Below are 18,257 nucleotides of genomic sequence, written 5' to 3'. Positions count from 1 at the left end.
AAACACTGAGCTCAGAGCTACTGCCTCAGGGGAGAGAAGGTGCATGTGAGGGGGTTTGAATCAGAGGAAGAGCTCCCTCCTGTGACGGTGTTAGCCAGGTTGGCAGTAATAGCTAACGAGGCATTTAACAACCTCCTGGAAGTTTTTAGGTCAGGTTTCATGAGGTAAATAAATTGCCTACACCTATAGCAAGGACATTATTCAATTTTAGTCAGAGCTGCAGTTTGTTTTTATCTACATGTAGCCTACTGCAGTGCTTCTCAACCTCCGTCCTCAAATACCTCCAACAGGCCATGTTTTGGGAATTTCTCTTAGATAAAATAGCTGTCTAAGCCATTGACTGATTTAAAGCACCTGTGCACGATAAAGGAAAACCTTCAAACATGGCCTGTTGGGGGTACTTTGACTGAGGTTGAGAACCACTGGCCTTCTGAAGGGATTAATATTTTGCTGCCTTTCCCTGGTGTGTTTGCACTGCAGGCTTTCTCTGGGGTCCAGCCTCCCTCCCATGTTATATAAGGAAAAAGTCCAGGTCTGGATCTGGGGGGAATGTGGAGTTCAAGGGAACAAGACCGGCATGGGTGGCACATGTAAGCTAAAGGCTTGCTGGGACCTGTGATCTGTGCTGGAACACTGATTCACTAGCAGGACATGGACGTCTCTGTTTGAGCATTTGAAGTATGGACTTTTACCAAAGAGGCTTCATCTGTGCAGGTAACCTGGGGCAGCCACATTTAGGTTAATTTAGGAAAAGGGCATTAATGCATGTTTACAGTAAGTGCCTATGTATGCTTGTGTGACTTGTCATGTGACATTTTGGACCTCAAAGTTGTATGACATGTTGCACCCTATGTCTCAGGCCCCTTTCACATTGAGGTGTTTTTCATGCGGTACAGCGCTAAAAATAGCGCTGCTATACCGCATTAAAAAATCATGCCCTGCAGGCTTCAATGTGAAAGCCCGAAGGCTTTCACACTGAAGCGGTGCGGTAGCAGGACCGCTCCAAAAGTCCTGCTAGCTGCATCTTTGGAGCGGTATAGGAGTGGGGTGTTTACCGCTCCTATACCGTGCCTTCTCATTGAAATCAATGGGAAACCGCGGTAATACCGCCTGCAATGCGCCTCTGCAGAGGTGCATTGCGGGCGGTATTAACCCTTTTTCGGCCGCTAGCTGGGGATAATACTGCACTGCTAGCGCCCGAATATTGCGGTAAATACAGTATAGCGGCGCTACAAATAGCGCGGCTATACCGTCACCGCGGCTCCACTGCCCAATGTGAAAGCAGCCTTAATGATAACTGTTCCTATCTGTGTGACTTCAAAGTAGTTCCTGCACTACTTTTTGTTTTGCCTTTCATGTGACCTTGAGGTCTATAGACCAAGTTGCTTCAACTGCTTGGAGCCTGGTCTGAAGTTATTTGAGGGGTGCATGTGAGGTCTTGGTGTATTAACCACTTCTGGATAGGGTTGCCACCTCATCCCTTTAAACCTGAACACATATTTACAGATGCTGATTAAAAGGGGTTGTAAACCCTTGTGGTGGGGTGTTCTATATTTAAAAAAGCCAAACTTGCTTCCACTGTGCAGTTTGTTTTGCACAGAGCGGCCCCCGATCCTCTTCTGGGGTCCCTCAATGGTGCTAGTAGCTCGTCTCCTGCATTGGGAAACTATGTAGGATAATCGCTCTCCTGGGGGGGGGGGGGGTACCCGTGCGTGAGTCCATAGACACAGAAAGCTAGACTTGGCCCTGGCACCCGTGTCATTGGGTTTGATTGATAGCAGCGCATCCATTGGCTCATTCTATTCAATTAGTACATGAGGCGCCCTCTGGAGTTGGTGTCCTTATCCTCGGGGAGAAGAAAACCGGGTTCAGGCAAGTTAAAACTACATTCTGGCAAAACACCTACAATGACCGGCCACTTTATTAGGTACACCTGTTCAAATGCTTGATAAAAAAAATTGGCAAATTGCATGCCAGCAACTCAATGCATTTAGATGTGGTAAGGATAACTTGCTGAAGTTCAAACTAAGCACCAGAATGGGGGATAAAGGGGGTATAAGTGACTTTGAACGTGGCATGGTTGTTGGTGCCAGACGGGCTGGTCTGAGCATTTCAAAAACTGCTGATCTACTGGGATTTTCATGCAAAACCATCTCTAGGGGTTACAGAGAATGGTCCAAAAAAAAAAAAGTGGCAGTTGTGTGGATGAAAATGTCTTGTTTGTGGTCAGAGGCGAATTAGAAGACTGGTTCAATATAATAAGGCAACAGTACCTCAAATTACCACTCATTACAACCAAGGTATGCAGAATATGATCTCTGAATGCACAACACACCCAAACTTGCAACAGATGACTATACTGGGTGCCACTCCTGTCGGCTAAGAACAGGAAATGGCGTACAATTTGGACAGGCTCTCCAAAATTGGACAATCGAAGATTGTGGAAAAAATGTTGCCTGGTCTGAGTCTCTATTTCAGATGGTAGGGTCAGAATTTGGTGCAAGCATGGATCCATCCTGCCTTGTATCAACGGTTCAGGCTGATGGGCAGTGATGGCAAACCTTGGCACTCCAGATGTTTTGGAACTACATTTCCCATGAGGCTCTGCTACACTGCAGAGTGCATTAGCATCATGGGAAATGTAGTTCCAAAACATCTGGGGTGCCAAGGTTTGCCATCATTGGTGTAGGGGATATTTTCTGGGTACACTTTGGGTCCCTTGGTACCAATTGAGCATTGTTTAACCACTTAAGCCCCGGACCATTTTGTTGCTAAATGCCCAGGCCAGGTTTTGCGATTCGGCACTGCATCGCTTTAACAGACAATTGCGCGGTCGTACGACGTGGCTCCCAAACAAAATTGGCGTGCTTTTTTTTCCCCCCCACAAATAGAGCTTTCTTTTGGTGGTATTTGATCACCTCTGCGGTTTTATTTTTTGCGCTATAAACAAAAATAGAGCGACAATTTTGAAAAAAATGCAATATTTTTTACTTTTTGCTATAATAAATATCCCCTAAAAACATATATAACATTTTTTTTTTTTCCTCAGTTTAGGCCGATACGTATTCTTCTACCTATTTTTGGTAAAAAAAATCGCAATAAGCGTTTATCGATTGGTTTGCACAAAATTTATAGCGTTTACAAAATAGGGGATAGTTTTATTGCATTTTTATTATTATTTTTTTTTTTCCGTGACTGCGACATTATGGCGGACACTTCAGACAATTTTGACACATTTTTGGGACCATTGTCATTTTCACAGCAAAAAATGCATTTAAATTGCATTGTTTATTGTGAAAATGACAGTTGCAGTTTGGGAGTTAACCACAGGGGGCGCTGTAGGAGTTGGGGTTCACCTAGTGTGTGTTTACAACTGTAGGGGGGGTGTGGTTGTAGGACTGACGTCATCGATCGAGTCTCCCTATAAAAGGGATCACTCGATCGATGCAGCCGCCACAGTGAAGCACGGGGAAGCCGTGTTTACATACGGCTCTCCCCGTTCTTCAGCTCCGCGGACCGATCGCGACGGAGCGGCTATAAACAAATAGCCGCGCCGTCGTCCCGGATCGCTCCCCGCGGGAATCCGACCGCTGCATGTGGCGGGGGGGGTCCCGAACGGACCCCTGACCCGCGGAAAGGCGGGACGTGCCTGTACGCCCATCTGCCTGTACGTGCCATTCTGTGGACGTACATATACATGCGGCGGTCGGCAAGTGGTTAAATGCCGTAACCCATTTGAGTATTGTTGCTGACCATGTCCATCCCTTTATGACTACGCTGTACCCATCTTCTGATGGCTCCTTCCAGCAGGATAATGCACCATGTCACAAAGCTCCAATCATCTCACCACTGGACAATGAGGTCACTGTACTCCAATGGCCTCCACACTCATCAGATCTCAATCCAATAGAGCACCTTTGGGATGTGGTGGGAGATTCACATCATGGATGTGCAGCTGACAAATCTGCAACTGCATGATGCTGTCATGTCGATATGGAGAAGAATCTCTGAATGTTTCCAACACCTTGTTGAATCTATGCCAGGAATTGAGGCAGTTCTGAAGGCAAAAGGGGGGGGGGTCCAAACTGGTACTAGCAAGACGTACCTAATAACGTGGCCGATGAGTGTACAAGTGTGTAGGACATGGCACGAAGCAGCTTAAAAAAGAACTCTGTATTTTGGGTACTGCACACATGTGACTAATTGTTTAGTTGGGACCTTAACCACTTGATTACTGAGCCTGTTTTTCAGATTCAGTGTTTACGAGACTAAAACAGTTTTTTTTTTTTGCTAGAATATTACTTAAAACCCCCAAACATTATATATATATATATATATATATATATATATATATATTTTTTTCTAACACCCTAGAGAATAAAATGGCAGTCATTGCAATACTTTTTGTCACACCGTATTTGCGCAGCGGTCTTACAAGCGCACTTTTTTTTGGAAAAAAAACACTTTTTTGAATTAAAAAATAAGACAACAATACATTTTTCCCAATTTTTTATATATTGTGAAAGATAATGTTACGCCGAGTAAAATGATACCCAACATGTCATGCTTAAAAATTGCGCCCGCTCGTGGCATGGCGTCAAACTTTCACCCTTAAAAATCTCGATAGGCGACGTTTAAAAAATTCTACAGGTTGCATTTTTTGAGTTAGAGTAGGCCTAGGGCTATAATTATTGCTCTCGCTTTAACGATCGCGGCGATACCTCACTTGTGTGGTTTGAACACCGTTTTCATATGCGGGCGCTACTCGAGTATGCGTTCGCTTCTGCGCGCAAACTCGTCGGGACGGGGCGCTTTATAATATATATTTTTTTTGTTTTCTTATTTATTATTGATTTTATAATTGTTTTTTTTTTGGAAAATGTGTCATTTAAAAAAAATTACAACAAAAACATTGTCTCTTTAAGACGCTGGGCGGGAATGACGTTTTGACGTCCTCACTGATCAGGCAGCAGCACCCAATCTCCTCCGCTGCTACCGACGGCTCTGGTAAGCGGCGGAGATCGGCGGGAGGGGGGGGCCCTCTCCCGCCACCGAAAACGGCGAATCCGCCGCGGAGACCGCCGTTATCGTTTACACGGCCGCCCACTGAAAAGATGGATACCTCGGTTGTGGCAGCAGCTGCTGCCGTTACCGAGATATCCATCTTTAAAAAGAGGACGTACATATACAGTGGGCGGTCGGTAACTGGTTACGTTTGAAAGACTGCTGGGCAAATACAGTGTGACATAAAATATTGCAACAATTACCTAGGGTCTCTGCTAAAATATATCGTAACTTTCTAGCAAAAAATATTTATTTTTTAACTTAAACAAGTGTCAGAAAAAGATTTATACTTTAAGTGGCTAAACTTCCTGCATTTACACACAGAAGTGTATCCCTTTGATCTAAGAAGGAAGCGTTACAATGTTTCATGTTGTTAAAAACTTGGCAGCCTGCCTGGATTATTTCTTTAGACACACAAGTTTATCCCTTTGATCTAAGAAGGAAGCATTAGTTACGTTTCCTGTTAAACTTGGTAGACTGCCTGGATATTTTCTTTTGACAGCTAAGTCCCTCCACTATGAAGGAATCGGCAAACTCTGCATTGGAGATCGTCGGAGGGGTTGAATCGAGTTCACGATTTTTTAATTAATTGTGCAACTCTACCTGATGTAAGGAGGGGCTCCACTGGGGGCTCACGATGTGAAACGCGTTAGTAATTTGTCCCTGTATGTCCACTTTTTGTTGTTGACTGTATTTTGGATTTTATACTTTTGTTTTACACAGGGCATTTTTTCAGCAGGAACGCGGGGGAACGCAGTTCCGGCACCTCTAGCTCTGAATGTATGTAATGGCAAGGGGTGCTGGGGTGTACTGGAGGGTCCATTAATGCTGGCTGCTGGGGGATCTATTGTTGCTGGAAGGGATCTAATTTTACAGGGGTAGAGTCTATTGTTGCTGGGGAGGTCAGTTGTCGCTGGTAGAGGATCTAGTGTTTCTGGAGAGCTCTTATACTCCTGGGAGACATCAACTGTTAAGGGAGGGGGTCTATTGTTGCTGGCTACAGGGGATCTATTTTACTGTGAGGGGAACGGTGACTGACAGAGGTGGGTTTAGTTTTCTACTATCAAAGCTAAATGTGTGTTGGGAACGGTTTATTTGGCGGGAAGTCCTCACAGGTAAACAGAAGGAAATGAGTTGCCATGAACATGACCTCCTGTGTATTCTTCCACTCAGATCATGTTCCCTGGTGACCCTCAGGGAGTGTGGCTTGCCCTGTCACCGGCAGGTGGCGCTCTGTACGAGGACGGCTCCCGTGTGACAGCTCGCACACGTTATACAGGGCGGTGAGGAGCCGTGTCCCGGTGTACACCCCGGCTGGGGAGGGTGGCAGACAGATGAACTCGATGGTATTTCCTGTGTCCGCGCTGTGACACGCCGAGCCGGGGCACTCCTCGGAAAGTTTACAAAGTGCTGGGTGGAGGAAGAGGAGGAGGGGAGACGAGTCCTCCAGACAGGTCTGAGCTCTTCCGGCTCCATGTGTGTGATATGTCCGCAGGAGCAGCCGACTTCCCGCTGTGAGCCGCTCCGGGGCCTACCATGGAGAAGTCACTGTGGGACAAGGCAGGTGGGTCTGTCCTAAGAGTCCTCCTGTACCTCTCTTTATTTACAGCTGGGCTTCAGCGTGACACGGTGACCGGAAACCCACCGGAGGAATGACAGGGAGTCACCATAGGGGACACGCATGTAGACAGGAAGTGTCTGCCAAGAGGAAGCAGAAGATCAGCAGAGATTTTTATCAAGCTTCATTTTTTTTTATTAAGCTTCATTTTGTGTGGTTAGGGGGGGGGGGGGGTCAGTAAAAATGCACTGTTATATTATAGCTGCTGAATTTTGGCACTGTCCCAGGAGGCCGCAATGTCAGCACCCCAAGCTGATTCGTCCATCGGCTCCGTTGCAGGCATCACGAGTAAGGGAAACCGCTACTGCACATGCGTGAGTCGCGCTGAATGGTTCGTGTTGTCTTCTGTAAGGATGAGCTCCGGTGTGTTCACACAGCCCATGTGCAGAGCCTGCCAGGAAGTCGGCGCTGCGCTAATCACAGGCAGGGAGACATATTCCCGATCTCTGCAGCCGAGAATCGGGACACTGTCTCCCTGTCTGTGATTAGCGCAGTGCCGACTTCCTGGCGGGCTCTGCACGTGGGCTGTGCGAACACGCCGGAGCTCATCCTTAGGCCCCATACACACGAGAGGATTTATCCGCGAATACGGTCCAGCGGACCGTTTCCACGGATAAATCCTCTCGAGGATTTCCGCGGATTTCTATGCGATGGAGTGTACTCACCATCGCATGGAAATCTGCGCTGAAATCCTCTGGCGAAGACGTGTCGCGCCGTCGCCGCAATTATGACGCGGCGACGTGCGCGACGCTGTCATATAAGGAATTCCACACATGCGTCAAATCCTTACGACGCATGCGGGGGATCCCTTCGGACGGATGGATCCGGTGAGTCTATACAGACCAGCGGATCCATCCGTTGGGATGGACTCCAGCAGATGGATTTGTTTAGCATGTCAGCAAATATTCGATCTGCTGGAATCCATCCCAGGGGAGATATATCCGCGGAAACAGATCCGCTGGAGTGTACACACCATAGGATCTATCCGCTGAAACCCATTCGCTGGGATTTTTCAGCGGATGGATTCTATCGTGTGTATGGGGCCTTAGTCTTCTGACACACACAGGTCCCAGAAGAAGCGGCGGCCCGTCCACCTAATCTACATGCAGGGCGCCAGACACATGGATTATAATGGGGTGATTAGAGCCTGAGGCTCAAATTGGTTTACAAAAAAAAAGGGTTGGCCTGGGGTGCAGAGCACTGTGCCCACCCAGTTGTGACCACAGCAAATTAATATTCGCTATTGTAGTCCTGATTCTCCTTCTGGCCAAGGAAGCGGGTCCTGAGACCCAATTGGTGTCTTGGGACTCCCGGCCAGTCGGGTCTCGTTCTCAGGATCCACTTCCTGTTCGGCCGAGAGAAGGAACGGCCTGGAGTGAGCAGCAGCCATACCCCGGATCCTTGTCACCCGTCTCCCACAGGGGGATTTCCGCCTTTCTGTCTGTCTCCCTGGGGGCTGGATGGTGCCAGAAGACGGGGAAAGGGGGAGAACCCCATGCAACCGCGGAAGTGATGTACCAGAAACTGGGGTCAGTTGTTTGAGACAGTTCTCTTTTTTGCCTTGAACTCCACTTAAGCCCTGGATAATTTCGCTGGCCAATGACCAGGCCACTTTTGCAATTTGGCACTGTGTTGCTTTAACTGACAATTGCGCGGTCGTGCGACATGGCTTTGGTAAAAAAAAATCGCAATAAGCGTTTGGCTTGCGCAAAAGTTATAGTGTATACAAAATGGGGGGGCAGTAATGGCAATCGGCGAATTATTATTATAAATTCTCTTTTTTTTTTTTTTTTTTTTTTTTTTTTTATTGTGACTGCGACATTATGGCGGACACTTTTGACACCAATTTGGGACCATTGTCATATTTTTTTTTTTTTTTTTTTTTACAGCGATCAGTGCTATAAAAATGCACTTTTTTTTTTTTCCCCAGTAAAAATTGCACTGGCAGTGAAGGGGTTAACCTGTAGCGGTAAGTGTGACATAGGGAGTGCTTCTAACTTTTAAGGGGCGTGGCTTGCCGTGACACGTCGCTGATCGATTTTTTTTCCCCATGACAGGGAACAGACTATCAGGGGAAGGACTGGGAGATGTGTTTTACGCTGACATGTCCCCGTTCTTCGGCTCTGTGACCCGATCGCAGGACATCGAGTCCGCCGGCGCGGTCACGGAGCTCACGGCTCACAAATTAAAGGGGACGTGTATATCTATACGTCCATTTGCGCATCCGTGCCATTCTGTCGACGTATAAATTTGTGCGGCAGTCAGGAAGCGGTTAAGCTGCAAAGGAAAGGGTTGTTTACAGGGCTTGGCAAATATGCTTGGAATCTAGGAGCCAGCTAAAAAAGTTGGGAGCCAGGTGTTTATTTTTTTTTTTTTAACGACAAAGCTTTTATTTTCAATATAAAAAATGATGGCATGGCACAGTGGTAATAATTGATGGCACAGTGGCTATGTTTGATAGCATGGCACAGTGGCGACAATTGATGGGCACAGAGTGGCTGCAAGTGAACAATATCAATATGCCTGTGCCCTAACTCAGTGGTGCTAGTGTGAACCATAAGTGCAACAATCCTATAAATTATGTTTTTAAATTATAGTCTTTCTGGCTTCTCTTACCATAACCTGCTGTTCGCGCTCTGTGTGATCACGTGACCGCTGTGTTTACTCTGCAGCCTCCGGCCAGCTCCTTTCCTGTGTCTCCCCGTGGCAGTGACGGAGGTGGCACCGCCCCCTCAGAGGAATTACCCAATCCCCAGGGCGAGAGGCGGCCGGAGGCAGAGCGCCCGCAGCCTATCTGTTCTCTCTGCTTGTATCATCCCCGACCCGGCACAGCTGACGGCGGCTCCATGACATCTATCCATCCCGGCCGGCAGGCAGCTCGCCTCGCTCCAGACCCCTCGAAGCATAGGCCGCAAAGAAGCCGCGGCCTCAATTAGTGGCCATCGCTGCGAGATCACGTGATGGGGGGGGGGGGGGGTTTGCGCGGCCGACGCTCACAGGATACCCCAGCTCTGCTGCCATGGGCGCCAGGTCGATAATTTTCTAAATGTTTTGCGCCTACGGCGAAGTCCACCCGATATATAGTGATCGGCGTTTGGCAAGCCTGACCAACATGACGCATTCTGGCAAATGGGGGAAGCGCCACAACTGCTTGTGGTGTGTTTGTGAGGAGGCATCTCATCACTTCCTCGCTACCTGTCTGTAGCCTTCATAACACGATCCAAATGCAGATCATGATTGGACACACCAAAGATCAGCTGAAAATATAGGGTTTTCAGCGTTTGGTGAGGTTGAAGACCTCACACAAGTCTGTCAAGTCAACGTGTGTGTGTGTGTGTGTACTTTTTAGTATTAATAATATACAGGATTTGTATAGCGCCAACAGTTTGCGCAGCGCTTTACAACATCAGGGCAGACGTTACAATACAGGAGGGATCAGAGGGCCCGGCTCGTTGGAGCTTACAATCTAGTAGTACATTGTCCCTGTATGTTGTAGTTTAGGGGCCCATCTAATAATAAAAAAATAAAAAAAATCGCTGCCTTTGGAAGAGGATTCCATTCCCTACCACTCTGACAGTAAACAACCCTCTACGGAGTTTAACCACTTGCTGCCCACGTAACGTCATATGGCACTGCGGACTTTGAGCGGTGATATCTGAAATGATGGCTGCAGATACAGGCATCATTCAGATATTAGAGACAGCGATTCCCTTTACCGTAAGAACAATCATAGCGGCTGTTCAGCCACTTGATTGTTCTTGTAGGCATCGTGAGTTGCCTTCCTCCCTCTGGTGCTTCTCCCGGCTCGCCCTTGCCATCGGCGAACTGGAGAAGGAATCGACCTGCGCTGGATGCTGACAGATTTCCGGCGGGCGAGATGGTGCCGAAGTCTCTATGATCGTTTGGGCATGATGTTATGACGTCACACCCAGCCTCTGACACTGCCTCGGCTGGGAAGCCGAGAATAAAAAAATAAAAAAAATCTGGGGATTTATTGACCCCATGTCTCACTGTAAAGAGGATCTGTCATGCCTATTCCTAATTACAAGTCATGTTTATATTCCTTGTAATAGAAATTAAAGTGATAACAAATCTAAAGTGTGTCAAAATAGAAATGGTAAAATTAACAAAAGAAGCATGAGCGAAAGCATACGTAAGTCGCACCCACATATGTAAACAGCATTTAAACCACATGTAAGGTATCACCGCGAACGTTGGAGCGAGAGCGATAATTCTAGCATTAGACCAACTCTGTAACTCAAAACATGTAACCAGTAAACATTTTTAAGTACCAAAGAGCGTGTGCAATTTTGAAGTATGACATGTTGGTGATCTACCGTATTTTCCGGCATATAAGACGACCTTTTGTACTTAAAATGTCCCCCCAAAAGTCGGGGGTCGTCTTATATGTTGGTACTTGTATGCAGCATCAGACGTTGGGCGTCCATTGTTCAAAAGCCACGCCTCCTCCTCATCCTGTTCCCTGATAGGCAAACTCAGTTTCCCAGCAGAGCCTGTGTTCAGTGCTCCGCCTATCGAGGACGTCCGTGATAGGCAGAACAATGAACACAGGCTCTGCTGGGAAACTGAGTTTGCCTATCACAGATCAGGATGAGGAGGAGGCGCGGCTTTTGAACAATGGACGCCCGAAGTCTGACTCTGCATACAGGGATAAGGTATGGAGATCGGCACAGTGAGATAGGCAATGGGCACAGTGAGGTGAGTCGGAAGGGGGTCATTTTTTAAGGTGAGTATATCCCAAAACCAAGCTTTTAGCTGGAAAATTAGCCTTATACGCCGGCAAATACAGTATTTACTTGGCGTAACATCTTTCACATTATACAAACAAATTGGGCTATTTTTTTTTTTTTTAATGCATTAACCACTTCAGCCCCGGAAGATTTGGCCCTTAAAGACCAGGCCATTTTTTTGGCGATGCGTCACTTTAATGCGACGTTGTACAAAATTGACGTCCGTTTAAAAATAAATAAATAATTATTCACAAATTAATTCACAAATAGAGGTTTCTTCTAGTGGTATTTGATCACCTCCTGGGTTATTTTTATTTCCCGCTATAAAATATTTGTACTTTTGCTATAACAAAATATCACCCCAAAAAAAAAAAATCGATCTCCCTGACAGGCATTCCAATTCTATCCAAGACGGGGGGTGGGGGAGTTTGCTTTTACTGACTGTCTAAAAGTAGCGCTGAAGGCAGAACCTTTTTTCTTATTTTAGAAAGTTTAAGTTCACATCTATGCAGGCCGGGAACATGTGTATATTGCAAGTGTTCCTGCACCCAAAACGTACTGGTCTTTAGTAAGCTGCACAGGGGTGCCATTAATCGTTGAAACTCCAGCATTGTTTTAGGTGCATGACGACTCATGGTGCTGTTGCAACAGCATGTGACTCCATGGGGATGCCCTGTGGGTGTGTTTTTGTGTAAAGGGTAAGTGAATTTTTTTCCTTGCAGGTATAGCAGGCCATTCAAATGAATGGGCTGCTTTTTCCGCGCAACCATGCCTGGCATAGATGGGAGTCCAGCCATTGGGCCAGCTTACACTATAAATTATAAAAGCTGCATTCTAGCCCATATGTTTTTTGCATGCTCTTGCCAGCCCATGCATTTTAATGGCTAGAAGTATGACAGGCCTGTGTCCACTCTGCATACACAGAATGGACACAGGCCACTTCACTTTACTCTATGGAACCCCCCCCCCCAATCCTTCTTCCTCCTTTTTTATTTTTTTATGGCTATCCTGTGGGTTAGCTGCACTTGCCATAGACTTGTATTATATCCTGCAGGTGTAGTGCCCTTTCTGTGCACCAAACCCACAGGTAGTAACAGAAGTCTATGGCTCAGTGCAGGTTACCTGCAGGTGCGTTGCATCTGTGAATCAGTTTGAAAGCAGCCCAGTAACCACTGCAGACTAGATATGCCCATATACACGCTGTGATTTTAGTAATAAACTAACCTTAAATAGCAGTCTTCCATTCAGGTACTGCTGACTGTTGCGGTCCCAGGCGGAGTGCATTTGGTATAACCCAGCCTGTGACAGCAGTTGGCGCTATACAGTAGGCATAATCGGCTTATTCGACTGCAGCCGATTGCTTCATTCACAACGCTGATGCTCTGGGATGGCAGGTCAGCAACCCATGATCTGGGCTTGCCAACTTGTCGTCCCAAAGCAGGAGATCCCATTGCCTTACTACTTCAAGCCTTTTACTTTTCAGAGGCAGAAATTAAGAAGACTTGGCTCTATGATCTATTTCCAAGTGCTTGTCGTCTTGGCCTCTCTAGAATGATATAGATTTGACATTTGCTGATTGTCTTTATACAAAGAGCAAATACATGACCTCCCTCAATGTCCTCGTATTGTCCCAACTGCATGTAATGTCAGTGTTTTCTAGGAAATCTACAAGTCGTATGTCTTGATGACCTCTAGTGAATCTGACTGAACTGAGACACTGTTGGAGTGCTTTTGAAAAATGAAAGGCCATGAGTGTATATGGCCATGGTACATTTCAGTTGAATGCACTGCGTACTCTTCATGCATCAAACCCATGGAAACTAATACCATAGGTGAAGGTATAAATGCAGCCATTGGAACTCTACAAAGAAAGAAGGGATCTTTGTGCTACAAATAATGGAACATGCTGTACCTGTCATTGATGTCATTTTTTATCTGACTTTTTTTTAAAGGAGTATTATAATCTTGCCATCTGTGCTCAATGGGGAGATTTCCCATCACTTGTACTATAGCCAAAACGCGTAGTGAACGTAAATTTCTCCAAAGGCAGGGGATCCCTGGTAGTCACCAGATATAACCCCATTGGCTAACTGTCTGCAAGTAGTGATTTTTGTATTGACTCCACCTCCTGAATCTCCCCCTCTCAGCACCTCTGTAGTTCAGAAGGCAGGCTCTATGAAATGTGTGACACGGCAGTGTGTGCTGGATATGTGTCAAGGAAGTAAATATATAGAGATCTTCTCAAATTAAGTTTACAATTTTTCAGATTCCATAATGATACAGTAAGACACACATATGTGCATCCAGGAGGTGGGCTTTATTCCTGGGCACTCCATGTACAGTATGTGTTCTTGTGTATACAGCACAGAGACTGGGCTCTCACCAATGATCAGGACTCCCAGTTCACGATGGCCAATCAAAGGCTATCACAGCGATCAGGTTATCACAGTGATCAGTCACTTAGCAGCCCATCCAGTGTTTTTATTTCTCCTCTGGATGGAGAGACAGAAACATTGTAGCTGTCTCTCCTTACAGGAGTTTTTTATTTTTTATAAACTAGTTGGTTTGATTTAAAAAAAAAAAGCAAAATGCACACGAATACACCGAAGATACATTTATTGTGGTGATGTGTACAGTTTTATGAACATATGTCAAAATTTGGTCTGTTGAGATTATTTTTTACCCCTCGGTCATGAAGGGGTTAATGGGAGTAGGCAAGAAATATAATGTGAAGAGAAGTATATGATTAAATTGACCTGTAGATGCACTTTAAGCTGAAAGTTTAATTGGGCTTTAAAGAGGAAGTAAACCATGATCGGTTTTACTTCCTCTTTGTTCCCTGCACAGTAAAAGCATAATGGGCTAGTATGCATCGCCCTCCGGCTTTGCTATTGATAGTAGTCGCGTGAAGTCCCTCCCGTGTATGCGCGCAAGAGCCGCCGGTCACGGCACTATAGAAACTGCATGAATTGTGCCCTTTTTACTTTTGGTTTACTGTGTTTCAAAAACCAGCAGTGAGTTTTGCTAAAGTCTAATTTTGGATATTTTTCTTCACTTTCTGCCCCAAAGACAAAAGTGAGTTAAAATCTGGACAAGTACCCCCTCTAAGATTCACCCTCCTGTTCTTGTGACAACTGTAACATTTTTGAATTTCCTGTACATTCTGGGCAGGTGACATTGATCACCAGAACAAATGGAGGATATGTCTCTCCAACATAGACATAGGCTTCTTTCACAACCTGACCGATGTTCCAACCCAACCTTTCACTGTCCAAAATAAAATACGTTTTGGCATTATGTACTTCTTATTCCAAATGAGTCTTTCAATCAAATGAATTATTCTTTCATTTTAAACGCACTAACAGTTGTCAAATTTTGTTGCTGTGAATTTTTGGTAAAATGACTGTCTGTAAAAAAATATATAATTTTTTTTTTTTTTTGTGTGTGTGTGAACTCAAACCTGGTCGGGCCAAGTGCTACAACAGATGTTTTTGTATATTTTGTACACAGAACATATGTGACCTCTATTTTACAGGTGGTATCGGAGGATTGGATGGATTAATGAGATCCGGCCCACAAATGGGATGTCCCGAGAAGAAGAAGCGCAAGGCCAGTGGACAGGTACATGCTACATTAAGTATCCATAAGTCTTATTTCTGAATACTGTTAGCCAGATTCCGGTCGTTTTTTCCTCTGAGTATCATGTTTGATTCTGCCTCCCTTAACGTTTCTACCTGGGGTCTTCCCAGAATAAATGGATTGCCTGCCTACATGGTATGAGTTGAGTATCCCATCTGTACTCCCTGTGTGTTTATTTTGACATTTCCTTCTTTCCACACTCCCCTACAGGTAGCTGCCCTCTAAGAGAATTGGGTTTCAAAGGGTACTTTCACACTGGGGTGCTTTTCAGGCGTTTTAGCGCTAAAAATAGCGCCTCTCATGCCTCCCAAAAAGTGCTTTTACACTGGGGCGATGCGTTTTCAGGATGGGAAAAATCGGCAGCAGCACGGGCACTTTTAACCCTTTTAGCCAAAAAGTGGCGCTATATATCATGTAGTTATCCCAGAAGCTAAATAGTTTAAAGCTGCATTATGGCTTAACCCAGGGGTAGGCAACCTTTTTGAAAGGTGGAGATCTACCTGAGCAACAAAGATATATGAAAGGCCTAACTAAATGGTAGGGAAACCCTAGAAAAAACATTTCACTGTAAAATGTACTTGGCCTACGTTCAAAAAATGGGGTGTGTGTGTGTGTGTGTGTGTGTGTGTGTGTGTGTGTGTGTGTGTGTGTGTGTGTGTTTTTTTATTTATTTTACAATTTTTGGGGGACTTTTGTGAATGTCATCAGGGGTCTAAACGGACCCCAATGCTCACTTTTGAGATGGGGATTGAGGACCCGGTCCTCAATCACCTTCTCCATCTCTGCAGCCTCAGCTGCACAGAATGAATGAATAAGAAGGGCCCTTTCCAGTCTGCACAGGGAGACACAGGGCTCAAAACCCCCCCCCCCCCCCAAGCTGCTGCAGGAGGAAAATTCAGGGGGATCAGTTTCAGTAAATGCCGTCCCCACTCCAGGTTTCAGGGGTCCGCATGTAAGGGATGAAATCTACTTGTCCACCTGCCCATGATCAATGGGCGGCTTAAACAAAATGCTTGCTTTGGTAGATTTTCTAGAAATGGAACACTTGTTTATTTTCTTTCTTTTTCTTTAGGGATCCTCACTTCCTCCCCAATCGGAGTTTGCTCCCCCAACAAATACAAGCTCGGATCACCTCATCGCCAGCAATCCATTCGATGATGACTATAGTATACCTCCTATTTCAAGTTACACTTATTTTGGTAAACTTGGATATTCCAACATTGAAAGCTTTAATACTTTCAGGATGCCTCCAAATACCTCACCAAAAAGGCCTTCCCGCAATGTTGGCAACCAGATGTTAAGAGATCAGCAACCACCTTTTACAAAAGACCCAAGGGTGATGGGGAAATCCTTTCCCTTTAATTTGGGAGCGCAAGAGAAATCCAGTTTTGAAAGCGAGTCATTTTTTTACAGTGGGTTAGGACAAACGATCACAATGCCCGGACAGCACTTTAGAGCCAACCAGAATGATGAAGACCTCCATCGTATGATGAGTCTAAATTCTGCTCCAAGAAATGACTTTCAGCTTGCTTCTTACAGGCCCCAAGGTGTTAAAATGAATGTCATTCAAATTGACAGCAATAGTTCATTTAATCCTGCCCAACCACACTTCATGCCTTCAAGAATACCCGGCTCCAACCAAGGTTCAGTTCTTGTATCCAATAACAATTTGAGATCTGCTGGACTTCATGACAAGCTAAATCTGGATATACACTCTCGCCCTATATCAAGCCCAAACAATATTCGGGGTCCAGAACATTTTCAACCCGATGTTGTAGACCTTTCTGATTGTGTCCAGATTAATGGAATGCGTAACAGACCGGCACTTTCCAGACTGGCAAAGACAGATGTAACCCCTAGTGAGAAATGCAATAGGTGGCTTCTCCATTCTGACTTTTGTGGTACTTTGTCAACAGATAATTTGCACCCGTGTGGCATATGTTCTGTCGAAGTAAATAATATTGCGGATGCAATAATGTGTGAAGCCTCTTGTCGGAAGTGGTTTCACCGAACATGTACAGGGATGACGGAGATGGCCTATGCTCTACTTCGTGCGGAGCCCTCTGCTATTTGGGGCTGTGATACCTGTATGTCAAAGAAAGATATTCAGCTAGTGCGCACCAACAAGTAGATCAAATCATTAACCCTTTATTTTTTCATTATTCTCTTCCAATAAGCAAGACGGGTACAAGGTAATCAACTCCTGTATAGTGTGCTGTAAACCAGAGCAATGAACCCAAAGCTACAGGCTGTTTGTACCTGACATTGCAAAAACTGCTCTATCAGCAGTAGATCAAGATTAATCATTGCTCCTTTTTTCATGCCGAAGAACAGAAGCAGAATCTATTGTATCAAATTCATGAAAATTGACATTTGTGGTTCTATCCAGATTTTTGGAGTTCTCTTGCACTAAATGGATTTTCCTTTTTTATTAGAGGGCTGCTTACAAAGACAGTTCAAACACGTAGACCTCAAAGGAACTTGGTTATATTCTACTGAAAAAACCTTTATGTTGTTGGGAATGATACGGTTATGCAGAAGGTTAATACTAGAGATTGTATATTTTTTAAGAGTGGCACTTAGTACACAATCCCTTTTGAATGTGAGTTCTGAGTAAAAAAAGAAAGTCTTGAATATTTATAAAAAAACAAAAATGGCACTTTGAATTAACTTCTTGATTTTTAGATATTTTGTGAAACTGGTTTATATAGTAGCATCGCCTATATTTCAAAAATAAGTGCCTTTTTATTTCCAAGATGTACTGTAACAAACTTCACAAAAATCAAGCCTGCCAATAAATTACAAAAGTGTAATTTTGAACAGACTATATGCAATAAAGACCAAATATCTAGAAGGGTGCTTATTGTATATTGATGAATACAGAGCAACCTTAATGGTTGGTTAGAGCAAACCTTTAGTTATAAAAGCTCTTTAACGTAACATAAATTAATGGGGAGGGGGGGTTTGGGGGGGAGAGAAACGGATATCTTGAGGTGCCACTGCCTACCGCATGGTGTTCTGTTCAGACCTCCAGGGTGCACCCACAACTGCTTATGCAAATGCAAACTTTTTGAAAGTCTGATCATGTGTTTGTTCTTCAATGCGCATGTTGCTTTTTAGTGACCACAGGTTTGGTTTTTCAGGTTGATAACACCACAATCATACTTCTGTATTTCCGAGTTGAA

The 18,257-nt window shown here is 45.0% G+C and overlaps 1 protein-coding gene across 2 annotated transcripts; it reads left to right on the top strand.

The window, feature by feature from the left end:
• Nucleotides 1-381: 381 nt before the first annotated feature.
• On the top strand, nt 382-17,926 carry PYGO1 (pygopus family PHD finger 1). Of its 2 annotated transcripts, none has more exons than XM_040342730.1 (3): nt 382-714; nt 14,969-15,054; nt 16,145-17,926. In XM_040342730.1, the coding sequence occupies exons 1-3, from the start codon at nt 681-683 to the stop codon at nt 17,201-17,203; spliced, it is 1,179 nt and encodes a 392-aa protein (XP_040198664.1). In that variant the 5' UTR covers nt 382-680; the 3' UTR covers nt 17,204-17,926. The 2 variants fall into 2 exon arrangements, with proteins under 2 accessions (XP_040198664.1, XP_040198665.1); XM_040342731.1 differs by lacking the exon at nt 382-714 and adding an exon at nt 6,305-6,628.
• Nucleotides 17,927-18,257: the final 331 nt, after the last annotated feature.

The sequence above is a fragment of the Rana temporaria genome, chromosome 3, assembly GCF_905171775.1.
Source record: "Rana temporaria chromosome 3, aRanTem1.1, whole genome shotgun sequence".
In the NCBI taxonomy this organism is placed as follows: Eukaryota; Metazoa; Chordata; class Amphibia; order Anura; family Ranidae; genus Rana; species Rana temporaria.
This window is presented reverse-complemented; position numbering and strand designations above follow the sequence as displayed.